The sequence below is a fragment of the Pleurodeles waltl genome, chromosome 2_2, assembly GCF_031143425.1.
Source record: "Pleurodeles waltl isolate 20211129_DDA chromosome 2_2, aPleWal1.hap1.20221129, whole genome shotgun sequence".
NCBI classification, from domain to species: domain Eukaryota; kingdom Metazoa; phylum Chordata; class Amphibia; order Caudata; family Salamandridae; genus Pleurodeles; species Pleurodeles waltl.
The window spans coordinates 198,829,916-198,855,255 of record NC_090439.1 but is presented as its reverse complement, the minus strand read 5'-3'; the positions used below and the strand labels follow the sequence as shown (position 1 = coordinate 198,855,255).

The following is a 25,340-nucleotide window of genomic DNA, read 5'->3' as shown; positions in this document are numbered from 1 at the left end:
GTTTACTGCTGTTGACCATGAGACAGTCTTTTGCCGTCCTGGGGATACATGTGTATGGCTTGCAGAAAGGACACAAAGGCCTGCATTGAAGGAGGTGGTAATTCTCTCTGGCAGGCAGCCAAACAGGATGTGCACTCAAAAGGCGAGCTTCAAAGGGGAAGCCACCTTTTAAAGGGCAACTGGTGGATACACACAAGAGGGGCTGATCTTCTGCCAGACAGAGAGAGGGAAATAGTTGCCCAACCAGGTTTCCTGTGGGTGTGTAACCCTGAGATAGCCACACCTCTAGCGTGAGCTACCAAACTCCTCACACCGAGAACTTGGGAGTGGGCATGATATTGCACTCGGAGATAGCTAGATGCCACACTTTACAGAAAGCTGTAATCAGGCAGGGCGGAAATAGTAGCCCATTTGCTAGTAGTCACCGCATCCCCCAAAGGCAAGTAGTGGGAATAAAAGTGGCACCCAGACCCAAGATCACATTTGTGCTGGAGGGAGGAACTAAACAGGACTTCACTGCTGCTCTTCACTGGACCCAGCAATGAGAGGATGCACCAACACTGGGCAGCACCTGCTGAACCTTCAGCTTGCAAAGAGAGCACTGGGTCGGGTTCTTCAGCTCCCACCTGAATCCTCGGTGAGAGAGTGACATCCTGCGATCCTCAGAGAAACAGTCAGGTGCAGTTGGAGTGCTAGACCCGCAGATCACAACAGTAATTCTTTTGTCGCACACTGGGTAAATTCTTTTGTGACACAAGGTACAAAGGTCTTGTTCACTACTTCTGATTACTACATGATGTGCTGCCACCACTGCACTTGTGCTGCTTAATCTTTGGCAGAGACAGTACCCTTCCTGTGTAGTGTAGCGCACTGGGGGCCCCTCCCAGTCCAGCAACACTGCATTCCGTTAGATAGGTCTATGTCATGGCACACATGCATGATCCGTGTTCACCTATGACACAAAGTCTGCATTAGGTATCCGTACAACAATGCAGTTGGGCACTCAGGGCAAAGGTACACGTCTCCTACCGTGGAGAGGATTTCTCCCTCTTAATAAGCTCCATGACCACCAATCTTGATTGCCACTGATCACTGAAGTTCAGCCTGGGAGACAGAATCCCAATACTAGAAAATTGCACGAGAGTCTGCTGGACTTGGGAGAGTCATCGAAGTGCAGTCTGTTCACCCAAGATGAACACTAGCCTGAGTTAAAGGGAAACAACTGGTTTTACTGTGACCGGAGTACAGTAGATCAGTGGTAACTGGGTTTTGAATGGACTTCAAAGGAGCATTGACCTCCGTGGCCAAAGTCACCCAACCATGTTCTTGGACAGGGAGGTTGCCCCAGGAAGTCCTTCAACCGGATCAGCATCCTGTGTCCCTTGCATCAGGACCACTCCATTGATGTTTATGGCAGGTTGCCCATAGAGCCAGAACTGGATTGGTGACTGCTTTGACTGTCCTGCTAAGCCTTACTGTCCCCTTTGACTCACTCACTGCGGGGTTGGTCTCCCAAAGTGGGCTTGAGCACCCAAACAAAGCTTTGTCAAATGTTTTCAAAAGTTTTCAAAGTAGCCACTAACCGCAGTAGTTAGCAATTATTGTTTACGTTTGAGGCAAAAGCAGTGATATATGATATGTTTGATTATTAAAATCTCCAGACCTCCCCAGTGGATTTTGTTCGTTGTGGTGTCTTAAAATTCATAAAAACAAGATAGATCTATTTTTATAAAGAAGTTATAGAGATTCTTTTTGTTGTGTTTCTTTCTTATTCAAGTGTTTTGGTACCTCTGAATGCTTTACACTTGTTTCTTTGTTAAACCTAACTGTTCGAAGAAACAGCTACCCAGGATTGAGCTAATGTTTGGCAAACAAACCTGACTTGACTCAAGACAAATTAGTGAGTTTATTACACAGTGAGGTAACACAACCACACCATCTAATAAACAGCTTTCTTCACACCTTAAGATTGAGCAGTCATAGTTGCGATCTTTTGATCTTTCTCCTGAGGTCTGCGATATCATCTTGGCAGCCATGTGTTTCTCAACTAAGAATGCATATTCTTGTGGCTTGGTTCTCCTTACCTCAAATGGACCCATTTACTGCATCTTTGTGTGAGATGCTGCTGTTTGTGTTTTTTTTTTTTTTTTTTTAGCCCATCAAAGCCTTGCGCTGGGAACTGTTAATGGTTACCTTTCGGCTACTTCAGCTTTTCTGCGGTTGCCGGGTCAACCCTCACTGTTCAAATCATTTGTTGTGACATGTTTTCTCAAAGGTTTGCAACATGTATTCCTTTTGTTATGGCCCCATGTCAATTTAGTACCTTGTGCTCTCCCTTTGCCCCCTTGCACAGCTGCCATCTTTGGCTGCTGACAATCAAGACAGTCTTCCTAGTGCCCATTTCATCAACCAAGAGGGTTAGTTGGCTTCAAACTCTGTCAGTTCACCCTGTGAACACCAGATTTTATTCAGACAAGCGGTTTCTTTGGACGCATGCCTCTTTTCTTCCAAAGGTGCTTGTAAAGAAATGTCTCTTTTTGCACGTTCACCCCACATATTTGGACAGGTGTCCTGGTTTTTCGACTCCGAGAGCACTGGGGCCTGCTAGCCAGTCCTCAGTGCCAAAGTTTTAACTTCTTACAACACTGTATGTCCAGTTGACTACCAGGCTACCAAGGGCAGATAAGTCAGCGTGTCCACTCAGGGCTGCAGCACTGTTTGTACTTTGTCATGCATAGGATAGCACAAAATGACTCCCAATCTGCCACTACGGACTGGAAGAGCAGTAGTGACACTGTTAGTTCGACTTTGCAATTTAAACTAATGGCAAAATCACCACTTCCCTTAGCAACGTGTAAGTCTACCCAAAGGAAAGTCTATAGATCCTATTCAGGGAATTGTGTATTATTAAGTTGGATATATATTTTTTTTAGTCTTAGTAGCAGCACTTCTAAATTGTTGTTTTCTTGTGGGAAAGTTAGTAGTCCCATTGGCTAACACAAGGTTACCGACTGGCACCCCAGCCTGGCTTCCTCCTGAATGGGACTACCATACTAGGTAGGTACTGTAAGGTATCAAATGAATCTTGGCATTGAACCCAACCTGATGCCAGGTAGAATTTAATGTCACTATTAAAATAATGCAACTTTAAGAAAGTTGCCACTCTGTGACACAGCTGGTCCAGTTGCCTTAAATCACCACTGGCCAGCAGAGAGCTTTTTGCCTGCCTTGGGAGTTGTGTGAATGACTCAGATTTGGAAACAATAGCAGCCTGCAAAGGGGAAAGCCGCCTTTGGCGGGCAAATGGCGATAACAGTCCAAAGAAAATCAGACTGACTATGAGCTCTTCATTAGGTAAACTGGAGCAGAACAGGCCAAGGCAGTGCAGAAACGGGCTATCTCTTGATGGATTGTACACTACATCAAGATCAGCTGTCACCCATTACATTAGGGCTAACGCTTCTACGTGGGGTATCTGTCCTGGACATCTGCCAAACTTCCACGAGTGTCGCTCCACATGTTCACGATGCACTAGTGGTTGGGCATTCAGGTCTTTCAAGAGGGGCATTATGCCCATTTAGTCATCCATTACTTTTTGATTTGGGCTGGTTCACAGAGCCACCTCTGGGGAGGTATTTCTGTGATATATATTCTAAGGTGAGAAATGTGCGATTAGAAGTGTCTATCAGATAAACAAATCACCTTTGGTAACGCTTTTTGTAGTAGAGACTGTTTTACTGCAGATTGCTCACCGACCCTCCAGTTCCGCCTGTTCGGCAAACTAGAAGGATCCCAATACATGCTGCACACTGGTCAAGCATCCATTCTGATGTGGCTGCTTGTGTTGGCATGGAAATAGTCACGAAAGAAACTGATGTCAGCATGCCAGGGTAGCACATATATGGACACTGCAACCTCACTTCCCACATAGGCAACGACAGCTAGCCAGGGCTTAAGGGCACTGCTCAAGATGTTCTGTCCCCAGTCTAACGCCTGGGGAATATTCAAAGTTAAGGAATCTTCAGTTATCTGGAGTCTCTACCATAAAAAGCTTTACCGAAGGTGAGTAGCTTGTTCTTTTTTAACTTTAATTTCTCAAACTACTTAACGGAATCACACCAAATCATAAAAAGCATGCTTTATAGACCAAGATATTGCTTTCTGCCAAATTTGGTGTAATTCCATTCTAGTGTTTATACTGTAGCCGTGTCTACGTTTCCTGTGAAAAAATGAATGGGGAAAATGCGTTTGCCCCATATTCTTTCGCAGCCCGTGCTTGACAGATTACCCTGAAACTTTCCTAGAAGGAGCTGAGATGAATGAGATTTTCTTTGTAAAATTTTGTGAACATTACCCAAATGGAGCCAAAGTTGTAAGCAAACCGAAAAATGTGTTTTCCATTGAAACGGGGTCCTATCTGTAACTACCCAGTAGTGGTTAGAAATATATAGATAAATGGACAATTTAAGTGAAAAAATATAAGATAATTTTAGTATTTTATAAATGTAATAGTACGCTTAATGTTTTAGATTTAAGCGTTGGTATTGAACTGATACTGCACAAACCTGACTTTGTATTACATACTTTTAATAAACCATTTTCACTAGATTTAAATGTATGGCCTATTACTTGACATATTGTTTTTTCTATAGACAATTAAAGAATGCCTAACCAAATGGGCTTATAAGCTAATGTTTTTATTTCAGAATACCTGGTAAACTCAAACAATTTGTGTTAGATTTGCACTCTGGAAAATTGCACAGAGAATTTCATCATGGTCCGGACCCAACTGATGTAGCTCCTGGACAGGTACGTTGTGCGTTCTATGATCAGGTGGTCATTTAGCTTGCACGTTGGTTAAATTAAAGGGAAGTATGTCGGCCTACATATAGAGCAGAGTTAATTGTCTTTCTCAGTGTGAATGCTATTGCCAGTTGATTCGTCTTAATTCACTGATCTCTCTAAAAATGTAATCTGTAATAGACTTGAACTGTTTCCATGTTTAAGCAGAATTCAGTTAGTGAATTAATGTCTGTATAACTATTGAAGTTTTGCAAAATTGAAATCTGAAAATAATGCGAGTGTCACAATTTAACATGCACATACCTAGTTTAACATACCCTGGTGTACTTTTATCCTGCTGATTAGAGGAACTCAAGGAAGCCTTAAACGAACGCAGTTGTTTGACTTTTAACGGGGTCACTGTCAAAGGCTTTGTATCCATGATTTCTGTATGCATTTATATAGGGTAACGTGTTTTTGTCACACATGTAAGCATACTTATTGTACAGATAATACAATCCAATACAATTGGACAGAAGGAAAAAGAAATGCAAATACAAGCGGAAGCTAAATACATACTAAAACACATCATAATTAGAACACACATAATAATAATAAGAAAGCATTCCTACCTAAAAATATTAAAACAGTCCTAAGTATAAAAATAGAATAAATCACCAGCCCGGAACTCTACATAATGCATAACAAAATAAAATACATAAGCTCAGGCCCTAAAGTGCAATGTACAAAAAAAGGCTACAATGAGTGCCAGTATATGCCATTAAAATCCACAACTTAACCAACAGACGGCGTGGCAAGGGAAAATTCCAATCCTGCCTATCCTTTGCTCACAGTGCCACTAAATTTAGATTGAGCAATTTTAACAAATGTAATCAGTAACACATTTAGCATTGAGTTAGCAGGGTCCAGAGACTGAATAATAGCCTGTCGACAGAAGAGAATTTCCAATTCATTCCATTTGCGTCAAAGCAAAGATCTATGCTCATTAAGTAAAGCTGGACACAGACAGACCACATGATCTAGAGTCTTCTCCGCATTATTGCAGCCTCTGTATATCACCCCTTCCCCAAAGGATAGCCGCCATTGAGGTAGATGTTTCAAAAAACCCAATCACCCATCCTCAAGGCCAAAAAGTCCCTTTTCAACTGAAACCCATAAGAACAGGAAAAGAAGCTAGAAGGCACACCTGGCTTAAAGGAATTAATTACTGACCAGGCATGCTTCCTTTGAACAAGGAGGGAACGATCTGAGTGATACGAATACTGTTGAACAAGCCTTTTTGTGCCTAATTTGAACAGAGAATGGGAGGGGTTACTTTCTCAGAGTTCATCAACGCCCAGTCGACATTTGCATTCAGCCAAAAAATGGAAGTATGATCCCTTCGATTTGGACTCACTGACTTCTTGCCACAGGACTGCCTCTAAACGGCTATCCGTGGCACTGCGCAGCTTATGACAGAGCTTTAAAAAGCACCGGCACCAACTGCTGCCAAATCCAGAAGCCCAAATTCCAACAGTACCTGCGCAGGTGAGGCAAGGCGCGGAACATAGAAGAGACTCTTATAGATTTTATTAACCAGACTATTTAATAGGCAGGAACCTTTGCCCAACAGAATTTCTTGGCCATAGATCAATGAAGGGATAATCTTTACTCTCATAACTTCCAATAAGGGAAGAAAGGTCAGCCCCCTTAAAGCTTTGGATAATTCTGATAAGGCCCCCTGCAATGCCACAGCTTTGAGTTTGATCTCCTTCTTGTGTTTAACAAAACTGCCCCTAGAGTCAAAATGCACCCCTAAATATTTGTAAGACTGGGGGGAGACAAGTTTACAGCTTTTATAATACCAACTGAAACCTGAATGTTTTTTCCTTCCAAAGGAAACCACTTTGGTTTTAAGCAAATTAACTTCCAGTTGATTCTCGGAAGTATAAGATGCAAGTTGATTAAGCAGCCGTTGAAGGCCAATCTTAGTATAACTAAATAGTACAAGGTCATAGGCCTAAAGCAGATGACTGAGCCTAAGGCCACCAATCTTAGGGGAATGAGAATTAACAACATCGAGAGACGTTGATATATCTGCAATAAACAAATTAAAAAGAAGAGGAGCAAGGACACAGCCCTGTTTCACACCACAAAAGGTGGGGATTTTTCTCGAAAGAGAACACCCATCACCAAGCTTGATACGAACCCAATTATTTGTATGAAGATCTATGATGGCACCAAGGAGTACTGGGGGATACCCCAATGCTGCAGTTTAGCCCACAAAGCGCTCTGGGGGACCCGGTCGAAGGCCGCCTTAAAATCAACAAAACAGCAATTCAGTGTTAAGCCTGATAAAATCGTCCTGCCGATCAAAATAGAGAGTGCTAGCAAATTTGTCGAAGTGCCTGAGCCAGCAGAAAACCCTGTTTGAACAGCAGGAATTAGGGCCTTTGAGTCAGCCCAGGCACGAAGCTCTTGCAAGAAAAGACTGGCGTACAACTTTGCCTCGTTATCCAGCAGGGCTACCATCCTAAAATTAGTGGGATCTGACCTTTAACCACTTTTATGTAAGGGATGAAGAATGGCACTCCGCCAAGACTCTGGAATTGTTGAAGTCAAAAGGCAGTGCTGAAACAGATGGCCAAGATGGTTAGCCCAAAAGAGAGGATCCTGTTTGAACAGTGCCAGCAGGAGACCGTTGGGTCCGGGAGCTCCAAATTGCTTAGCCCTCAAGATAATATGAGGAAGGCGTAATTGGGACTTCTTCACCCCCTGTGTTGGAGTTGGTGACCCAAAGGGCATGGGACACATCTTAGAGCAGAATTAGGGCTATAAGCACCCACTTTCAATAATTTCCCATCCAACTTACTTGCAGAAAAGTGGATCGTCAGATAAGACGTCCAAACTCCTTCAGAAATGTTGGCAATGCCAATGACTCTTTGATGATTTCTATTTAGATTGTTAATAAGGGATCAACATTTCCTAGGATTTGAGTCTTTGCTTGCACTTAAAAGTTTAGCCCAAACCTGATTAAGGTGGGACTGGTGGTCATTGTAAACAGCCTTCCTGTAGTCTTTCCTCAATTGTTTATATTTAATAAGTAAACACCTGGAGTTAGGACTTTTCCTGAGTGCCCTTACTAGTCTGTTGCACTCTTTCTTTAGATTCCTGGATTTCCTAGAAATGACCAAGGACCAGGGTGGTGGTTTTGCTTTTTTGGTGATTTTAGATAGATTATCTTCTCTCTGTTATCATTATGTGGAGTTTTTGGATATGCGACGGCGGTGTCCTGCTTATGAACCTCTGAGGGCTTGGTTCTATTGTTTGGTGAATCTGTGTACAGCTAGCTGGAAGCTGTTTCGTGCATTTAAGCATTGGCACAGTTTGAGATAAAAAGATCGAGACACAAGCTTTGAGTAGTAAGGACCCTTCGCTGATGTCCAGTACTGGAGTTAGTAAATGTTAAGGATGGGCCTGAAAACAGGCAGAACACTCCTTTGGGGTTCACTCTGCACATGTAGAGAGGTAAACATGGTTGATATCTGTGAAAGTAATCCTATGATAAAATGTCATGACCGAAAAGTGACAAATGATTTCTTTAGAGAAAATTAATGTTTTTCTTGTGGTGTCCACGGGGCACTTTCTGTTATCTTCAGTATTCTGTTTAATATGGGATAACTTAAAATTCAGTTGCTTTCAAAATGCCCAGTCGAGATTATCGGTGTCTCAGTGCCAGTTGATGTAAATTTTATTAACCTTCCAAATCCATCTGTTAGAGTCTCGAGGGTACAGTGTACACCCTCATCAAATTAAACATGTCCCAAGTTCCTTAAAACGGTTCCAATTTGTAGAGCGTGATTAATGCTTGCATGAACGTACAAGTGTATTTAGGTGACAACTATTAATCAGATCATGCTTAGTATTTTTCAGTCTTCTATTTTTCTGCAGTTTTATCTAGCACTAACTTAGCCCAAGGGAATTAATGAGTGCTTTACCGACGCATCAGATTACTTTATACAAAGCCAGATATGTGTTTTTTAAGGCACGGGGAGACTAAGTGATTTGCCTAGAGTCACAGGATGTTGAGCTGACCTCGGGGCTCGAACGTGATTCCAGTTTCCAAGACAGAAGCTATGGCCGTTAGGCCATATCTCATTCCTGAGGAAGAGGCAGTTAAATTGAGTTGAAATCCTTAAATTGATCTCACTGTCCTTGTACAACAGTTCTAATTCTTGAGAGTTAAACTGAGATTATTCAGGGCATTTGTTGTTAACCAAATGAGTTGTACTAAAACTTCTTTCAGGCCCCACCAGAACAGTGCAGTTTTTAAAGAATCAGATAGTTTACGTGGCGAAAGATCAAACCTCGAATTGCGCCAGTTTTTGATAAATAGGTTTTAACCATTGCAAACAAGAAAAATATAGATCATCTTCTCTCTGTTATCATTTATTTATTCCTTCATACGGCGGTTTTGTGCTGCTTTCTTGACATGCTGTGATCTGTTCTGTGGGCTTTAACCATGTCCATTACTTGCATTCGTTCCTTGGCCTGCCTTTCAAAATTCCCTTAGTTTCGTAGGTTAATGCTTTGTTTCTCCCACTTTGAGGCTGTTTTGCTACCGACTTAGAGACTGACCCTGTTACATGGATTATTGCACGATCTGCTATATACCTTAGTGTGGAGCACTACGTTCCTCTTTTGCGCCTCCGCGGCCATATATTGTTTCTTCCTTTTCCTTGTTTTTGCGAATGCCGCTGTTTCTTTGTGGTGTCTATGCCCAAAGGCTGCAGGCTGGAAGGGGGGGTTATTTTTTATTTATTTGTTCATTATTGAAGTTTTATATAGCGCGAAATCGATTGGAGGAGCGCTTTACATGCATACTACTTGCATACAAGTTTAGCAGTTGAAAAATATACAAACTGGCACTTTTTAAACAGAAAAAACAGACAAATCCTCAACGCGGCTCTCCCGACACAGTGGGAGAGCCAATACTAGAATATACACTACACTAAAGAAACTTGCCTCATAATGCTTTGAGGGCATTACTTTTACAAAACATTTTTGTTCATAACTCAGGCTGTGATGGTCATACGACAATGTGACCACCACCAAAACGTTCAGCATGACACACTCTTTCTGTCCAGGTCTTCTCTGGGTCCCCACACAAGGTTGTGGGGGGCAAAATAATAACCTCTCCTACCATTCAGTGTCTTTCTAAGCTCTGTCATGGCTGGCCCTTTTGTTTTATAGCTGGCAGTAGTTTGTGTTTTTAATATTATTGCAGTAGGCCTGAAAGTGTGTAATGCACTACGCCCTCTAGGGGCTAAATATATGGTTACAGTGCATTACTTGAGGCCATTCTGATTTCATGTGGTGATGCCCTCTAGGGCCTGACTATATGGTTACCTGACCATGGTTCTCCCAAATGCTATTTTTATTGTGGTGCCCTCTAGGGGCTGTTCTGAGCATTGCAGTCTAATGCCAGTGTATGAAGGAATGCACAAACACAAAGTTTATTTTTATCGGGTTCACGTGATGATTGTATATGTTTCATTGATATCTCCTTATTGCAGTTATGCCAATGATTCATGGCAACATAATATCCTTATTACACTGACTGTTTGAACACTCTTGATATGTGTGGGTGACCCTTCTAGGGGGTCACCAGTGGTTGCACAATGCCAGCTATGGTATGTTCCATCTGCAGATGTTATGTACTGCATGGCTAAATACTTATAATATCCCAAAGGCGATACCTATGTCCTATGCCAGTGCGTGTTGCATTATGTAATCATTGGCTCAGAATTATGCACTTTCCTTCCTATAAAATTGTATTCTATACTACTTACATTGGTAAAGATTATGATGATTTGCTGTTCTGCTGGGTTTTTTGGGTTATAATACGGTTGGCACAGAACAATCGGTGCTAAAAGACTCCTGTGAATGTGTCATTTACTAGATCACATTCAAGTTTCACTTCAGCTTGGCATGATATTTCCTTGTGATACATGGAGGATACATCTCCGCTTCCCTTCTCTACCTTGAGCACAATCTTTTTCAGCACATCATCTGTGCATTCAGACACATTGAATAATAATTATCAACTGTTTGGCTTTGCCATTTGATAATGGGAATGTGACTCACTACATCATATTCATCTCCTGTGCTGCCTTCATTAGTACACCTTTCCGAATCTAGGTTTAGCCTCTTCCTGCTCCAGCTATTTTGCTCATTTCATTTGTAGTCAAACAAACGCTTTCATAGCTTATCTGTTTTTCCTTCAGAAGATTACAGGACTTGGGGATCCGGCCATTAGCTGTTCCTTGTTTCCATTTAATTTTTGTAAACCGCGTTTCCTAACACTGAACTAAAATACAATTGGTTGATCACAACTGTTTCAGGTAGCGATGGCAGCTCAATTTCTTTTTTCTAAAACTACAGAGAAAGATTCTACAAGCATGGTAATGCTGCAAAGTAGGGATCAGACAAATAAAAGGAGAGTACCCACCTAATCTGTTCCTTGAGAATCTGTATGAACAGAAAATTAAGGCTAGAGACTCAAATAAAGGGACTCAGTCATTAATGTCGATTTCCCCCTTAAAGAAACGTGAGAAGAATACACATAGAACTGCACAAAACCCTCAAAATCTGACACTCTTCTATCTGGTACCAGTGTAAGGTCGAAGGCAGAGTACGAAGGTACCAGATTTCCTACTCCCAACAATCAAGCGTGCTGGTGCGTTTTGCATTTGTCAGAGAATCTCATACTTTAATGCTAGCAAAAAGAGGGAGATACTATTGTTGATCTTGGGGAGTCCATTATGACAGTGACATTGCAGGGCCAAAGCCTGTGGAAGGTGTTGCCCATCCCCTTGTTTAAGATTGAGAAGCTATTATACCAAACAACATTGCTCTTGTGCATCACCTTAAATTTCCGTTTATCCAGGTTCATTTTAAGCCAGGAGTGTCTACTAAATCACAAATAAATAAAAAAGGTCTGCAGCTGACATACCCAGATCACGCCCTAATTGAATTGGATCTGGATCTTGATGCTAAAGTGTAATCGATCATTGCAGCCCTGGGCTGGCCAAGACACATTAGTAAGACTGGTAGCAGCGAAGTTCATTGTGGAACTTCTGAAACCTCAGAGGTGAACGCATGGCAGTAGGGGCTAGATTGCTTGCCACTAGCTTGGCCCCACTCAACTATGTATACAAAATTCAAGTTGGTTCAGTTACCATAATTCAGTTTTCTTCAATCAGTGAGACACTGCCACCATCTTTATTAAGAAAAACAGAAACCTTATGGATGGAATGTTTGCATTAATTACATCCATCTAGATAAAGACAAAGATCATCTTACTTTGTGAGTTGAGTATTCTAAGGCAATTGTCCGGTAGCAGGTAAGTGGTAAATTAGCCTTTACTTGTCTGGGTCGCTGGGCTCCGAGGCAGACTTCATTAATGGAGAGATTAGTATGATTTTTTTTAACAAGTCTGGTACCACAGCGATTTATTTACAAGCGTTGATGATGCTGTGAGGTTTCTACTTTACACTGAGTTTAGGCTTCAAGTAGAAAATGGGCAATTGAGTAAGCCACTTTTTGCTTCTTCATGAAGGGAGACAAGAGTCTCTAACTAGGAATATCAGTGTCCCTAAATTGAGAGAAGAAAAACTGCTGTTGAGTTACTGTTGGCTACACATTCACAACTTTGAATTGAAAGACACCAAAGACCTAATTGCGGAGTAACCATGAGGGGGAGGGGACAATACTAGGTATGTCCCGACAAACTAAGATAATTTCAGTTAGGTTAAAAAACTCTAGGAGATTCCCAAATCAAAAAAACCTTTAAGAATAATAGTTATTTCTACTACATACTTTTAACCACAGATTCCTTACTCTCGATTCCACACCTTAGAATATCACCCAGGTGTTAGACTGGATCAGGAGAATTTTATAGCAGTACTCCCGTGTGTTGACTCCATACCATCCTGGAAGTGACAGAGCAGCGCCTATGTGCTGATGTCAGTTAATTTCTTTTTGCACCCTCAGACTCAGATATGGACCTCAGGTCCCATCTTGTCAGTCATTGATGTCTCCTAATAATGACTCTTGAATAGTATTCTAGGGAACAATGTTCTCACCAAAAACAGGATTGAAGGCATGCTGGGACTGCAGGAAGCAGATGTCAGTCATGGACTTGCAGAATGTGCGCCTTTGCTGCCTGGGCCCTGGAAACCTCATGAATTCATGTGAAAAGTCCCCAAAGGCAATTCAAGATAGGAAGGCAAAGTTGTATGTCATTGGGTACAAGAAGATGCGACCTTAATGCAGATGTTGCTCCAAGTAGCGGAGCAGTTCCTGTGACCACTCCACTGCTCTCTTGAAATCATCAGGTAAGACCAAGTCAAAGCACAGGGTTAAGAAAGGGAAGTGGGATTCAACACCATTTCGCACTCCAAAGAGAAGGCTTAATAGTGTCAGGATGTGTCACACTCCATCTAGGTCACCAGCCAGGGAACTGGTTCCTTAGTTGGACCTGATACTCCCTGAGTTACCCACCCCACCGTCAACCCTGCAGTAGAAAGAAGCTTTCAATGAGACCATTCTGAAAAACCTTCTGACTTCCTGTGGCGCGCCTCTATGCCCCATGGAACTGTGAGGGCCTTCAGTCGGATTACCAATGGAGGGTCCTTCCCTGTGGCAGTCTGTTTGCTTAGAACCCATTACCCAGCCTGTACCGACTCTGGTACAGACTTCCAGTCCAACATCCACACCAGTGCCAGATATCACTATTTCCAGTTGCTGATCAGTGCTGAAGACTATGTCAGACCCTTAACTGACATTGGCTCGAGCTCAACTGATGTCATTTTACAAAATTACAAAAAGGGCAATCAGTTGTCATGAAGCAGAACTTTAACATGGCTTTACCATTCTTCATGTGTAAGCCCTGTGTAAGCTCTTTAAGCCTATGCATAGTTGCTCTCTGTGTCTCCTGATCTTGAAGACTGTCATCATTGCAAGTATGTCCGCTTATTATGTAAATGCAGGCAGTATCTGAAAAAATCTTGTAGCTGCAGATTATTTATCTTAAAATAATCCCCAGGCAGCAGACTAGATCCGTAAACATCTCAAGCGGTACCTCTGTGTACCAGCAAGTGGTGTCCTTTGGCTCTGTGCTGGCATTGTCTGTGATGCTGACATCAGTTCTTTTCTTTCTTCCAGTCATTCTTTGACTGACTTTTTTCAACATTTTGTCCAGATTCTGTTTTTGAGACTGGTCTCCCAGTGTGTCATGGATGTCCCCTAAGAAAACGGTGGTATTTAAGCCCTGTGGTTCCAGTCAAATTCCCATTTGGTGTGCCATTGTTGCTTAGAGCCAGACCACGACTCCAAGGCTTCTGGGGACTGCTGCGCCATGAACCCCAAGGCACTCGGAAGTGCTCCCTAAACTTCTGTTTGTTCGTCTGCAGTTGACTCCACAACGCTACAGGTCCCACGAGGAAGGTTTCAGCCTGTTCGCTGAGCCGTTCCAGGCACTTGTCATCAGGCTTAAGGTCACCATGCAAGTCCTGCAAAAAAGTCAAAGAAATCGAACAAGTTGAAGTGTTGTTCAACTTCACTGCGCTTTCCAAAACTTTGGATGAGGCATAGGAACTCTTCTCCTCTACGAGTTTTTCGAAGTGACTCCCTCTTAACTCTGAGTTCTTTAAGGCCATGCACCATACTTTTGGGGCGGGCTGACCCCTCTGGAGTGCCTTCCAGCTCCATGGGTTCGGTGGCTGGCCCCACTAGATGTCTATAGGCGGGTCCACCCTCCAGGCCAATTGGGCCCCTCAAATCAAAAACAGTTCTGATCTCAAGACTGTGACTTCCCCAGAGCCCATTCCAGTGACGTTATTCCTGCTGCCGACCCTCCCACCATAACCGACTCAGATACAGAGCTTCACTGGCGTCGCCTGACACTAAATCCCTTACTGGCCCGGCCTCGGCCTTCCAAGTCAGAGTGACTGCCTCCTTTCCTTTTTTTTTTTTTTTAAACAGCCCTGAAGAGGAGTATGATTGGGGAGGATCTGAGGATCATTGTGACTACAACCCTCTAAAGGAAGCCTGTGATAAATGGTATGTGGAACTCGTGGATGCCAATGTTGTGGACACCTCACCAGATGCTGGCCTGATCTCTCCTCCTAGTGTGAATATGGAGGAATGTGCCTCCTTCGTTATTGGGGTGCTGAGGACAGCTAAGGGCCTAGATAATAGACCTTCAACTACTCTCTGTGGCATTAAGGACAGCCGAGCCACTGCGAGGCCCTACGGCTACACGCCTACCCTATTTTGCATGTCGGATCTTCCTATGCAACGGTAAAGGCTACCAGCCGCATCCAGTCACACCCGGCAACCATGGCCCCGAACTTCCCAGTGGTTTGGTGGCCGTGGACCGGGCTCACACAAGCCTTGTTGGGCAACCCAGCCAGAGGTCACCCCAGTCTGCCCCCACTCACCCTCCAGCGCAGACTCCAAACCTATTTAGTTTGCCCCCGAAACATCACAGGCACTCAGTTGGTGGCAGGACGCAACATCACCTGCCCCACTGATAGTCCAAAACATTGGAAAAGTGGGTACTTCAGATAGATCAGCGGGGTTCCTCCAGCCCTCTTTCTAGAAACCACTGAGACCCATACCACCATCCTCAAACCAGCTGACTGAGGTCCACCTCTCCTGGCTCGTCAGGAATTACAAGCTTTTTTTGGCTAAAGGAGCCACCAAGAGAGTGCTGGCATCAGAAGTAGGTCATAGTTGCTATTCCTGCTACTTTCTGGTACCCAGAAAATAAATGGACGATTCTGCCTTGTCTTAGACCTGCATCCTCTAAATTTCTTCCTATCCTACCTGCCCACAGGAGCTACCTGTGGTTCATGGTGGGCCACAAGCATTATCAGTTTTCTCTGCTCCTTTTTAGCCTTACCAGTGCCCCTCTGGTGTTCACCAAGTTGATAGTGGTGGTTGCAGCATACTTGTGAAGATCAGGGGCTCCAGTCTTCTCTTATCTCAATGTCTGACTGTTAAAAGCAGGCTTGCACCAGGTACTTGTCTCCCAACTTCAGATTACGGCAGACCTCCTGCATTCATTGGGGTTCACTATAAATGTGGCAAAGTCGCACCTAATTCCCTTTCAGACGCGCCCTTTCATCAGAGCTGTTCTGGATAAAATGCAGTTTCGGGCCTTACCTCCTGAACGGCGAGTTCAGGATATTTGGACTATGATTCCAATGTTTAAGCCAGTATCCTGGATTTCAGTGAGACGGACTCTGAGGTTGGTGGGTCTTCTGGTCTCGATCTTTCATCCTGCTGGTAACATGCCCATTGGCATATTCAGGCTCTGCAGTGGGCCCTGAACTTCTCCTGGGCTCTGCAACAGGGGAATCTCTCCGACCTGGTCCAGATATCAGAGGGCACTACAAAAGAATCGGAGTGGTGGTTTATGAGCCACGATTGAGTCAGCTGCAGACTCCTTCTCCCTTCCCCAACTAGAGCTGACTGTAGTGACAGATGCATCACTCCTGGGCTGTGGTGGCCATCTGGGAGAGGTGGAAATCGGAGGACTCTGGTCTCTGGTGGAGTCTCAGCTCCACATCAGCTTGCTGGAGCTGAGAGTGATCGACTGGCATTGAAAGCCTTTCTTCTTGCTATCAAGAGAAGGCTAGTTCATCCTCCTATGGATAAACCCACTGCCACGTGGTATTACAATAAACAGTGGGGGATGGGGTAGTGGACAGTGTCAAGAGGCCCTGCGTCTCTGGACATGTCAGAAACGTAATGGCATTTCCTTGGCGGTTCAGTTTGGCAGGCTTTCTGATCACCAGAGCAGACAAACTAAGCCATAGATGCCTAGCAGATCAGGAATGATATCTCAATCTAGAGATTGTGCAAGGTCTCCCCACAGAATTGGGAGAACCTTGGTTAGATCTGCTCGCCACCGCTGACAATGAGTGCTGGATTTTCCAAGGTGAGACTCTCTCGAAGATGCTTCAATCTTGAAAGGAGCTACAACTTCATGTATGCCTTTCCGCCAATGCCACTCCTGCCCAGAGTTTTCAAGATCAGGAACAGCCGGGCCCAATTCATTCTTGTAGCTCCAGAGTGGGCACAACGAGTATGTTGTCTCAAACTCCTGAGCATGAGCATCAGTCCTCTGATCAGGCTGCCTCCTCAGGATAATCCACTGTCAGCAGCAAGGAAGGGCCCTGCACCTGAACCTGTGCACGCTTCGTCTTCATGCATGGAGATCGAGCGGGGGCAGTTGACAGTTTATAACCTTCCTCCTGAGGTCTGTTAAGTCATTCTGGCTGCCAGGCATTCTTTGTCCAAAACAGTATATGCCTTCTGTTGGGACAAATTTGTGGCTTAGTGTGCATCTAAACAGGTTGATCCCCTTACTGCACCCATGTCTGAGTCTCTGTTGTTGGTTCTGTCCTTAGCCTGGCACAGCTTTTCTCTGCTCTGGGCACAGTTAGAGGGTATATTTCAGCCATATCAGGATTAATGAGGTTGCCAGTTCAGCCCTCCCTGTTTAAGGCACCAGTTGTGTCTCCTTTTCTCTAAGGACTTCTGCATAAGTTCCCTTCAAAGCCTCCATCATGCCCCATTGGAGCATGGTTTTAACTTTCTTGATTTTTTTCAGGAATCTTTTTATTGTTATTTCAATTATACCATAAGTGTTTGATTCTATAATAACATTTATACAACAGTTGTTCATATATGATATACACTTCGCATATTTGTGACCATTATCTGCAAAGAGTGGGGCATGTGTAGTGATACTAGATAGAGCAAGAGACGAAGTATCTAAACATATACATTACGTTTTGCAATCAGGAGAGATCGTCTGAGCCTAAGTATAAGTTTTTCGCATGAAAGATAGTTGGGTCTCTGGAGTAGACACAGACTGATAGACTTATCTCTCGCTTAGCTTTTACGCTTGAGTAGTTATGCAATTACAGAGATATATATATAGAAATGCTGATCCTGAGTTAACAACGAATAAAAACAATAACATTTTTAAACAATGGAGTAACTTATTCTTAAGTATTTGATGACATTATGACTGTACCTTCATGCATGTGGTATCCCCACGGTGCTGTAGAGGTGCATTAATGTATTGGGAGCCATGTTTTAGCTCCAGGGGCCTAGTGCCGATCGTGCCTTGGTTTACATGTTTGGGATGGGAATGCAACAATCGGTAAGCGTTCCGATGACCATACCAGGGGGTCCCCATTTTCTTTTTTTTGAACGCTGGGCCAACCTAAATATTAGTGCGACTCTGCTGAATCGGAGTCTGTGTCTGGATTTTGTAAGTGTGCCAACATCGCCTCCCAGCTGTCTGTTTATCTGTCTGGCTGTCTGTCTATTTGCGCGGACCAAGTGCATCTTCCCACTTCAGTGCCACCCCCTCGGCACACGACCAAATCGCAAATGACTGTTTCCAGGTCAACTCAGTAGGTGCTTCTGCAGACTTCCATCTGTGAGTTATCAGCCTCTTGGCTGTCACAAAACCCAAATCTAAAAATCTTGTGGTGGCCCTGTGACGCGGGCCTATGGGGAATAAACCCAGTACGCAGGTCTCCCATGTGAACAATATTGTGCGTGTCGTGCATGCTGATAAATGAGCGACCACGGCTCTCCAGTAGATATGTACGTGCATGTGTATTATATCTGCATTGAGATGTTTGCAACGGGGACAAGATGCATCATAGCGAAGGAAATATCTGTTAATGCACGCTGGCGTAAGGTATGTCCTATGTATAATGTAGAATTGTATAAGCTGAAACCTGGAATTGCGAGGTATAGTAGTGTGGCTAGAGAGAACAGATTTCCACTGCGAGTCCGTGAAGGGAGTGGCCAATTCACTCTCCCAGGCAGTACGCAGTGCACCTAGTTCCTGCACCATGTGAGTTCGCAGCGCATCGGTGAACCACCCAATCAGATGCCTACCCCTCCCATAACCTGTATATATTGTATTAGTAGATGGGTTGGCTGGCAGGGCAGTTGTTAAGTCTCCCCATTCAGCTGATAAAGAGCTCAGTAGTGAGTTATACAACAGGAACTGTCCCGCCGGAAGGCCTGCATCTGCGACCAAAGTGGGGAACGGAACCAACTTGTCATCATTGTACAGATCACCCAATGTATGTAGATCCGCAGCGTGCCACATCCGAAGCTCAGTGCCAGACGTGACCTCATAGCCACGAGGCGTTCCCAGTAGGGCTAGGGCGAACGGGACAGTTCCCCTCGTGAGACGCAGGGACCTGCAGTAGCAGCTGTAGGCCACCTTGAGGAAAATCTGCTCCGGTGGCACCGAGCGTGTGAGTGGGTGGAACAAGTGCGTCACCCGTGTAAGGGACCAGGGTCCTGCAGTAGTTGCCGTGTCTGGGAGATGAAGTCCCTCCAGCCATCTGGACACCCACTGGAGCTGGGATGCCAAATAATGTTCCAGATTAGGCACCGAAAGACCACCCTGCTCTAGTGGCATATAAAGTTTCTTAAGCGCAACTCTGCAGCACCCTTTATTCCAAATAAATTCTCTCAGCTTGGGTTCCAGGTCCCTAAAGAAGCTGACCAGTATGTAGTAGGGGAGGTTGGAGAAGTAGTATAACAGTCTTGGTAGTACAATCATCTTCAAAAGGGCAATCCTGCCTGCCACAGATAGTGGCAGCGTTTTGCCAAAAGGCCATCTGAGATCTAATGGAGGTCACTGCCCTCTTAAGATTACAGTCAAACAAGCCCTCTCTGCGGTGGTAGATATGAATGCCTAAATATCTAAACGTGTATGGTTGCCAAGGAACGTTAACTCCAGAGAGGTGCAGCAGTGGGTTTGGGAGTGTAGGATCGAAAGGAAAAAGGCAAGACTTTGTCCAATTAACCCCTAACCCAGAAAGTGAGGCAAATTGCTGTAGTATGGTCCCGACTACCGGGGGGACCTGCGTGACAACGCTAAAATATAACAAGAGGTCATCAGCATACAGTGATACTGTGTGTAGATGGTTTTAACTTTCTTGATGTGTACACTCTTCAAACCTTTGCGCAATTGCCCCATTCGTTTCTGACCATAAAAGCAGCCTTTCTAGTGGCCATTACGTCTGCCATTGGGGTTGGTGATTTGCAAGCACTTACTGCTCACCCTCCTTACACAATTTCCTACCCATACAAACTTGTTTTAAGAACTAGTGCCTCTTTACTACCAAAAGTAGTAACACCTTTTCACATAGGTCAGTCCTTCACATTGCCTACTTTCTTTGCTTCACCTCACCCCTCTACAGTGGTTGAGAGACTCGCACCGCCTGGACCCAAGAAGACTATTTAGTTCTACATTGATTGTACTAGAGTTCCGAGTGGACAATCAACTGTTCATTGGGTTTGTTGGGGCAAAGAAATGAAAGGCCTGCAGAAACAGATCCCCTCATAATGGTTTGTGCTCTTCATTAAAATCTGCTACGCATTGGCTAAGAAGCAACCCCCTGAGGACTTGTGCTGTAATTCCACCAGATTTAAGGTTGCAACCATCGTTAGATCAATAGTCTCTGTCCTGGACCTCTGTCAGACTGCAACATGAGTTTCTCCGCACTTTTACCAAGCACAACTGCCTGGTCAATCAGGTCTGTTGTGACAGGCACTTTTCTCTTTCGATCGTCCAGGACTTCCTGGTCTAAAATGGTTTGCAGACCCACCTCCAGAGTGGTATTGGGTAGGTATCTGTTCTAAGGTAAGGAATCTGTGACTAGAATTCTCTGTCAGATGAACAATATACTTACCTTTGATAACTTCTTATTTGGAAGAGACTCCAGCTGCAGATTCCTTACTGATCCTCCCATCCTAGCCACTCTGCAGACAGATTTCTCCATATAGGGTAAACTTTCAAAGGTCTTTAGTGTCTGCACACTGGTACATCAGCAACCTTTGCAGCTCCACACTTCCGGCATAGGAAAGTTGTAAAAAGTAACTGATAGTGTGCTGTGGTGTTGCTTATATTGGCACCGCACATGTCACTTATGGTTTGGGCATCGCCACATGGAGTCGAGCAACACCTCCTACAGGTGTGCAGAGGTAGTGCTTGAAAAGTTTCCAGATATAATCTGGTGCCTGGGGATTATTCTAATTTAGCGGATCTGCTGTTAGATACAGTCTCTATTAGATAAAGCATTACCGAATGTAAATCATTTGTTCTTCAGTGCAACTGCCCTGCACCACCTTTTTTTTAACTGACAGATTGGTGCTGAGGACTCGGGCAACCTTCTTGTCAAATGTTGTGACCCCCCTTTCATGTTTGGCAGTCGCACATTATACTTGCATTCTTTGCACCCTCTCAAGCAGGAGATGTTCCTTCTGTTGGACCCCAAACGGATTTCAAGTTTTTACATTGATCATACCAAGCACCACCAAGCAGACCTTCAACTTTACGTGACGTTTGCAGGAGCAAATTTTGTGTGACTATCTGCTACACACTGTCCAAGAAGCAGCCTCCAGATGGTCTGAGAGCCCATTTCAGCAGGGCTAAGGCCACTACCACTGTACTGGTGCGAGGCGTGCATGTAATTAATTTCTACCTGGCTGTAATGTGGGCATCCGTGCATACTTTCGCAAAGCACTATTGCAATGACAGCCAAGTCTGGCAGAAAGCACACTGCCTGCTCAGTTCTTCAAGACCATTTGTTTTGAATCCACTCCACAGTTTCTCTAAATGGAGAGGTACTGTTTTGGCATCTGTTCTTATGTGAGGAATTGCAGCTAGAAGTATTCACCAGAAGAAGAATTTACGTACCTTCAGTAATGCTTTTTCTAATAGATACTCTAACCGCAGAGTCCTCAGAGCCCTTCCATCTCCCATTCTGTGGATTATTAGCTTTTAAACATAAGGTCACAGGTTAGTACTCAATACACTTTCACCAACAATTATTCACTTCATGGCTGAAGGCTCAGAAAGGGAACAGACAAGAAACTGACAGCAATGCGCAAGGGGTGGCGCTTATATGAGGCTCAACTCCAACACTTCTGAGGTGGTATGGGGTCAGTGTTGCACCACATGGTGCCCCCTATCAAGGCGCAGTTGTTCTGCTATAAAATTCTCCCAGTCTGGCGTGTGGGTGATATTTTAACTTGAGGAATCTTTGGGTAGATAGAGTATTGCTGTGAACAATAATGTGCCATAAGCCGGTGCACTTGAGACGTAGCATTTATTGAAAGATACTGCAAACACAGAAATCAAGGAGCTCCCTCGCCAGCCTCTGGTTCTCTGTCAGCCGTCAAGTAACTGCCGCCACGGAACCATCGACTCGACGTTCTCGACATGGAATCATCAGCATGTGTTGTGTGGCAACAATTCCATGAACACAACATATCCACTCCCTCTATATAAAGAAAAACAAACTATATAACATTTAAAACAAAATAGATAGGAACAATGAAAAGTAAGAATATAGGCTAACAGACAATGTATAATAAGAGATTACATAATATAATCTTGCAAATAACTTGGAATTTTACGACATTTTGAAATCAACCCTCACGTTTGAGTATCACACCTGGTTTCCGGTGTATGATGACTACTCTCCCTTGAAACCTGATTAGCATTCAGCAGCTCCTCATCAGACATGAGTAATAAAAACTGTTACAGCTCTCACCACCCCCACCGTCCATGTTAACATCTCTCTCTTTATTCCCTCTACTGTAAAAGGCAGCTCTCCTCTTGTTCCATCCTTGACCATTCTCCAAGATGACATGAAAATCATGTACGTCCTTCACCTTGTACAGTCCACGGAATTTCGTAAGACCCCCTCTGACTCGCCCAGATCTTATTTTCACAAAATCTCCCTTCCTTAACGCTCCTTCAAAATTTGAGATGGGCGCTTCACCTTTATCTTTGATTACCCCTCTCTTCTCTAATAATGTAGACATCCATGAGGGATTCATTTTTGTGCCTGCCTTCCTGCCTCTCATTACCTTGAAGGGTATTTTATCTGTCCCCGCATTTTCAGTAGTTCGATATGCCCAAACTAAATTATTCACAATGTCACATACATTTTTGCCACTATTTAAAGCCATCTGAATGATACCTTTCGCTATGCCGTTACACCTCTCTACTATACCATTAACCTGTGGATTGTACAAGGAAGTGCGGGAATGGCATATCCCACAAGTTTTTTTTTTTTTAAACTTTCCATCTTGATGGATAATAATTGTGTCCCATTGTCCGTAATCACCTTTGCAGGACACCCTTCCTCCAAAAATATTTCTTTCATTGCTCTGATGGTATTACTGGTAGTGATCGCCCTCAAATATTTTACTGTCAACCATCTCGAATGGACATCCACCATAACTAGCGCACATCTCAAGTCCAGAGTAATTCCTCCTTACAGGCCAATAAAGTCCATACATAAAGTGGCCACGTTTTACCAGGAGCCGGTAGTGTTCTTCCAGGTTTTTATTTTGTCTCCCAACCTTTAATCTCTTTTCACCCTCGTTACAGTCTATGCCCCTTTCAACGCAAAAATTCACGTCACTATCAAGCTCTGGCCACCAAAAATGTTCTCTCAATCTTCTCTTGTTTAGAGCTTGGCCTAAATGACCTTCATGTGCTAACTTCAACAATTTGTGTCTTAGGACCTCAGTGGGAATAAATCTGTCACCTCTCACAACATTATCATTAGATATTAACGACGGCTCTTCCAACACCTTCACAAACAGACGTATTTGAACGCTCACCACCATCTCTCTTCTCCCTCCTTCATTGATCAGTTTAGCCACTCCCTTCATAACTGCATCGTCTTCCATACTTCTACACCATTCTTCTCGAGATATTATACCCTGGGTACACTCCATTATATCCTCAACACTTGGCACTGTTCCTTCTTCTATACACTCTTGCACTCCCTCTTTATCTACTTTTTATCAATCTTGTGGTAGGCGGAACACTCTGACCTAACATTATGCCACCCCTGAATATACTCAATTTCAAATTGATATTCTTGTAGACGTGCTGCCAACTTAGCCAATCTTGCCGAAACCTTGCCTATACCTCCCGGCAGTAATACTCTTATTAACGGTTTATGGTCTGTATGAAGAATTATTTTGCGACCCCACTCATAAGTCCTAAAATACTCAATCGCCCATGTAGTAGCCAGAGTCTCTCTTTCCATAACTGAGTAATTCCTAGCTATCAACAGTACCTTGTGCTTTTGCCTTTAGTCTCTCTTATGACATCCCAGCATCATGTGACACACCAAATCGTGATCAGTTACCCAAGTGTTTATTAGCCCATCCATACATATATTTGATGTGCATAATAGAGAATGTTTTCAATAGAAAAAGCAATACATAAAAATTAGCATATCACAAGCCAGTCATACAAATTAATAAAACATCCCTTTTTCTTTACAGGAAGGTGAAGATCTTGCAAGCAGTCCTCCGGAAAGTTCATTCCAGAAATTAGCACCAAGTGAATATAGATATACAATATTGAAAAGAGAAAAAGATGAACTTTAAACACCTATCCACTGTGCAAGCTTCCAAACAGCAGCAACAATTTGTGTGGGGAATATTAAAGCAAACTTATATTTTCATAATTCTGTACATTTTTCTTTCTTTTGGAGAAACAAAAATGATTTATTTTATTTGGTTCCAAAACTTGTAAATACATTTGTTTTGGGTAGGTTATATTGTACAGCCTCTTTTAAAGACGTTCCCTGATCTAATTAAGTAGAAAAGGTATACAAGTCCTGTGGACCTTTCACATTCATGTTTGTACTGTTGAGAAGCTAATTTAAGGTCTCATTATCAGTTAAATGCTGTTGACTTGCACTGCCCTAATAAATAGGATGTTTGGATGTTTTTAATGGTGTCTGATAGTATGTGAGTTAATTTTCTCTGCATGTTATGGTACTTACTTTATTGTTACATTTATAAACATTAGGAAAGATACATTCTAGATACTGAGGAAGGAATAAATTAACATCGTACAGAACATTTGTATGGTTCACTTGTATTGTCACAAAAGTGAAACTTTCCATACTGGGACTTCCTACATTTTCCATGAATATTAACATTCTTTAACTCTTTCAGTAGTTCACAACCTAAGCTGACCATAAGGGCAGAAATCTGTTTACATCTATTGTATTTATTAAAGAGCAAAACGGCAGCCAGAAATAAAACTCACTTTTTAAGAACAACCAATCATCAATTCCTATTCGTATTGCTTTAATACATTTAAAACTTGAAAAGTGGTTTGTGCCAAGTCTAAGATCACCTTTGCTTTATGTGCAGTTAAACAATTCAGACCTTCATACTGCCTTCATGTTCCATGTACTACAGTGTTCCCCAGTGAATACAAACTGATTTGGCTACACTAATTAATCCACTCTTTACGGTGTAACGTTCAGCATCTTTCCCTTCTAAGACACTGCAGAGGGAAACACCTAATCAATTTGGGAGACTGGGCATGCGGGGTCCGCAGCATCCGAGATCCAGAGTTGGCCTCATCAGCTTGCGACCCTGGTGTGAGCAGCACT

At 43.4% G+C, this 25,340-nt stretch overlaps 1 protein-coding gene across 2 annotated transcripts in view; it reads left to right on the top strand.

Moving 5' to 3' along the window:
* ERP44 (endoplasmic reticulum protein 44) overlaps positions 1-25,001 on the top strand; it is a 1,253,443-nt gene extending 1,228,442 nt beyond the window's left edge. For both annotated transcript variants that reach the window (XM_069219628.1, XM_069219627.1), the window contains 2 exons: positions 4,707-4,809; positions 24,214-25,001. In XM_069219628.1, coding sequence (XP_069075729.1) covers positions 4,707-4,809; positions 24,214-24,318 — 208 coding nt within the window. In that variant the 3' untranslated portion in view covers positions 24,319-25,001. The remainder of the gene's footprint in view (positions 1-4,706; positions 4,810-24,213) is intronic.
* The last annotated feature ends 339 nt before the right edge of the window (positions 25,002-25,340 follow it).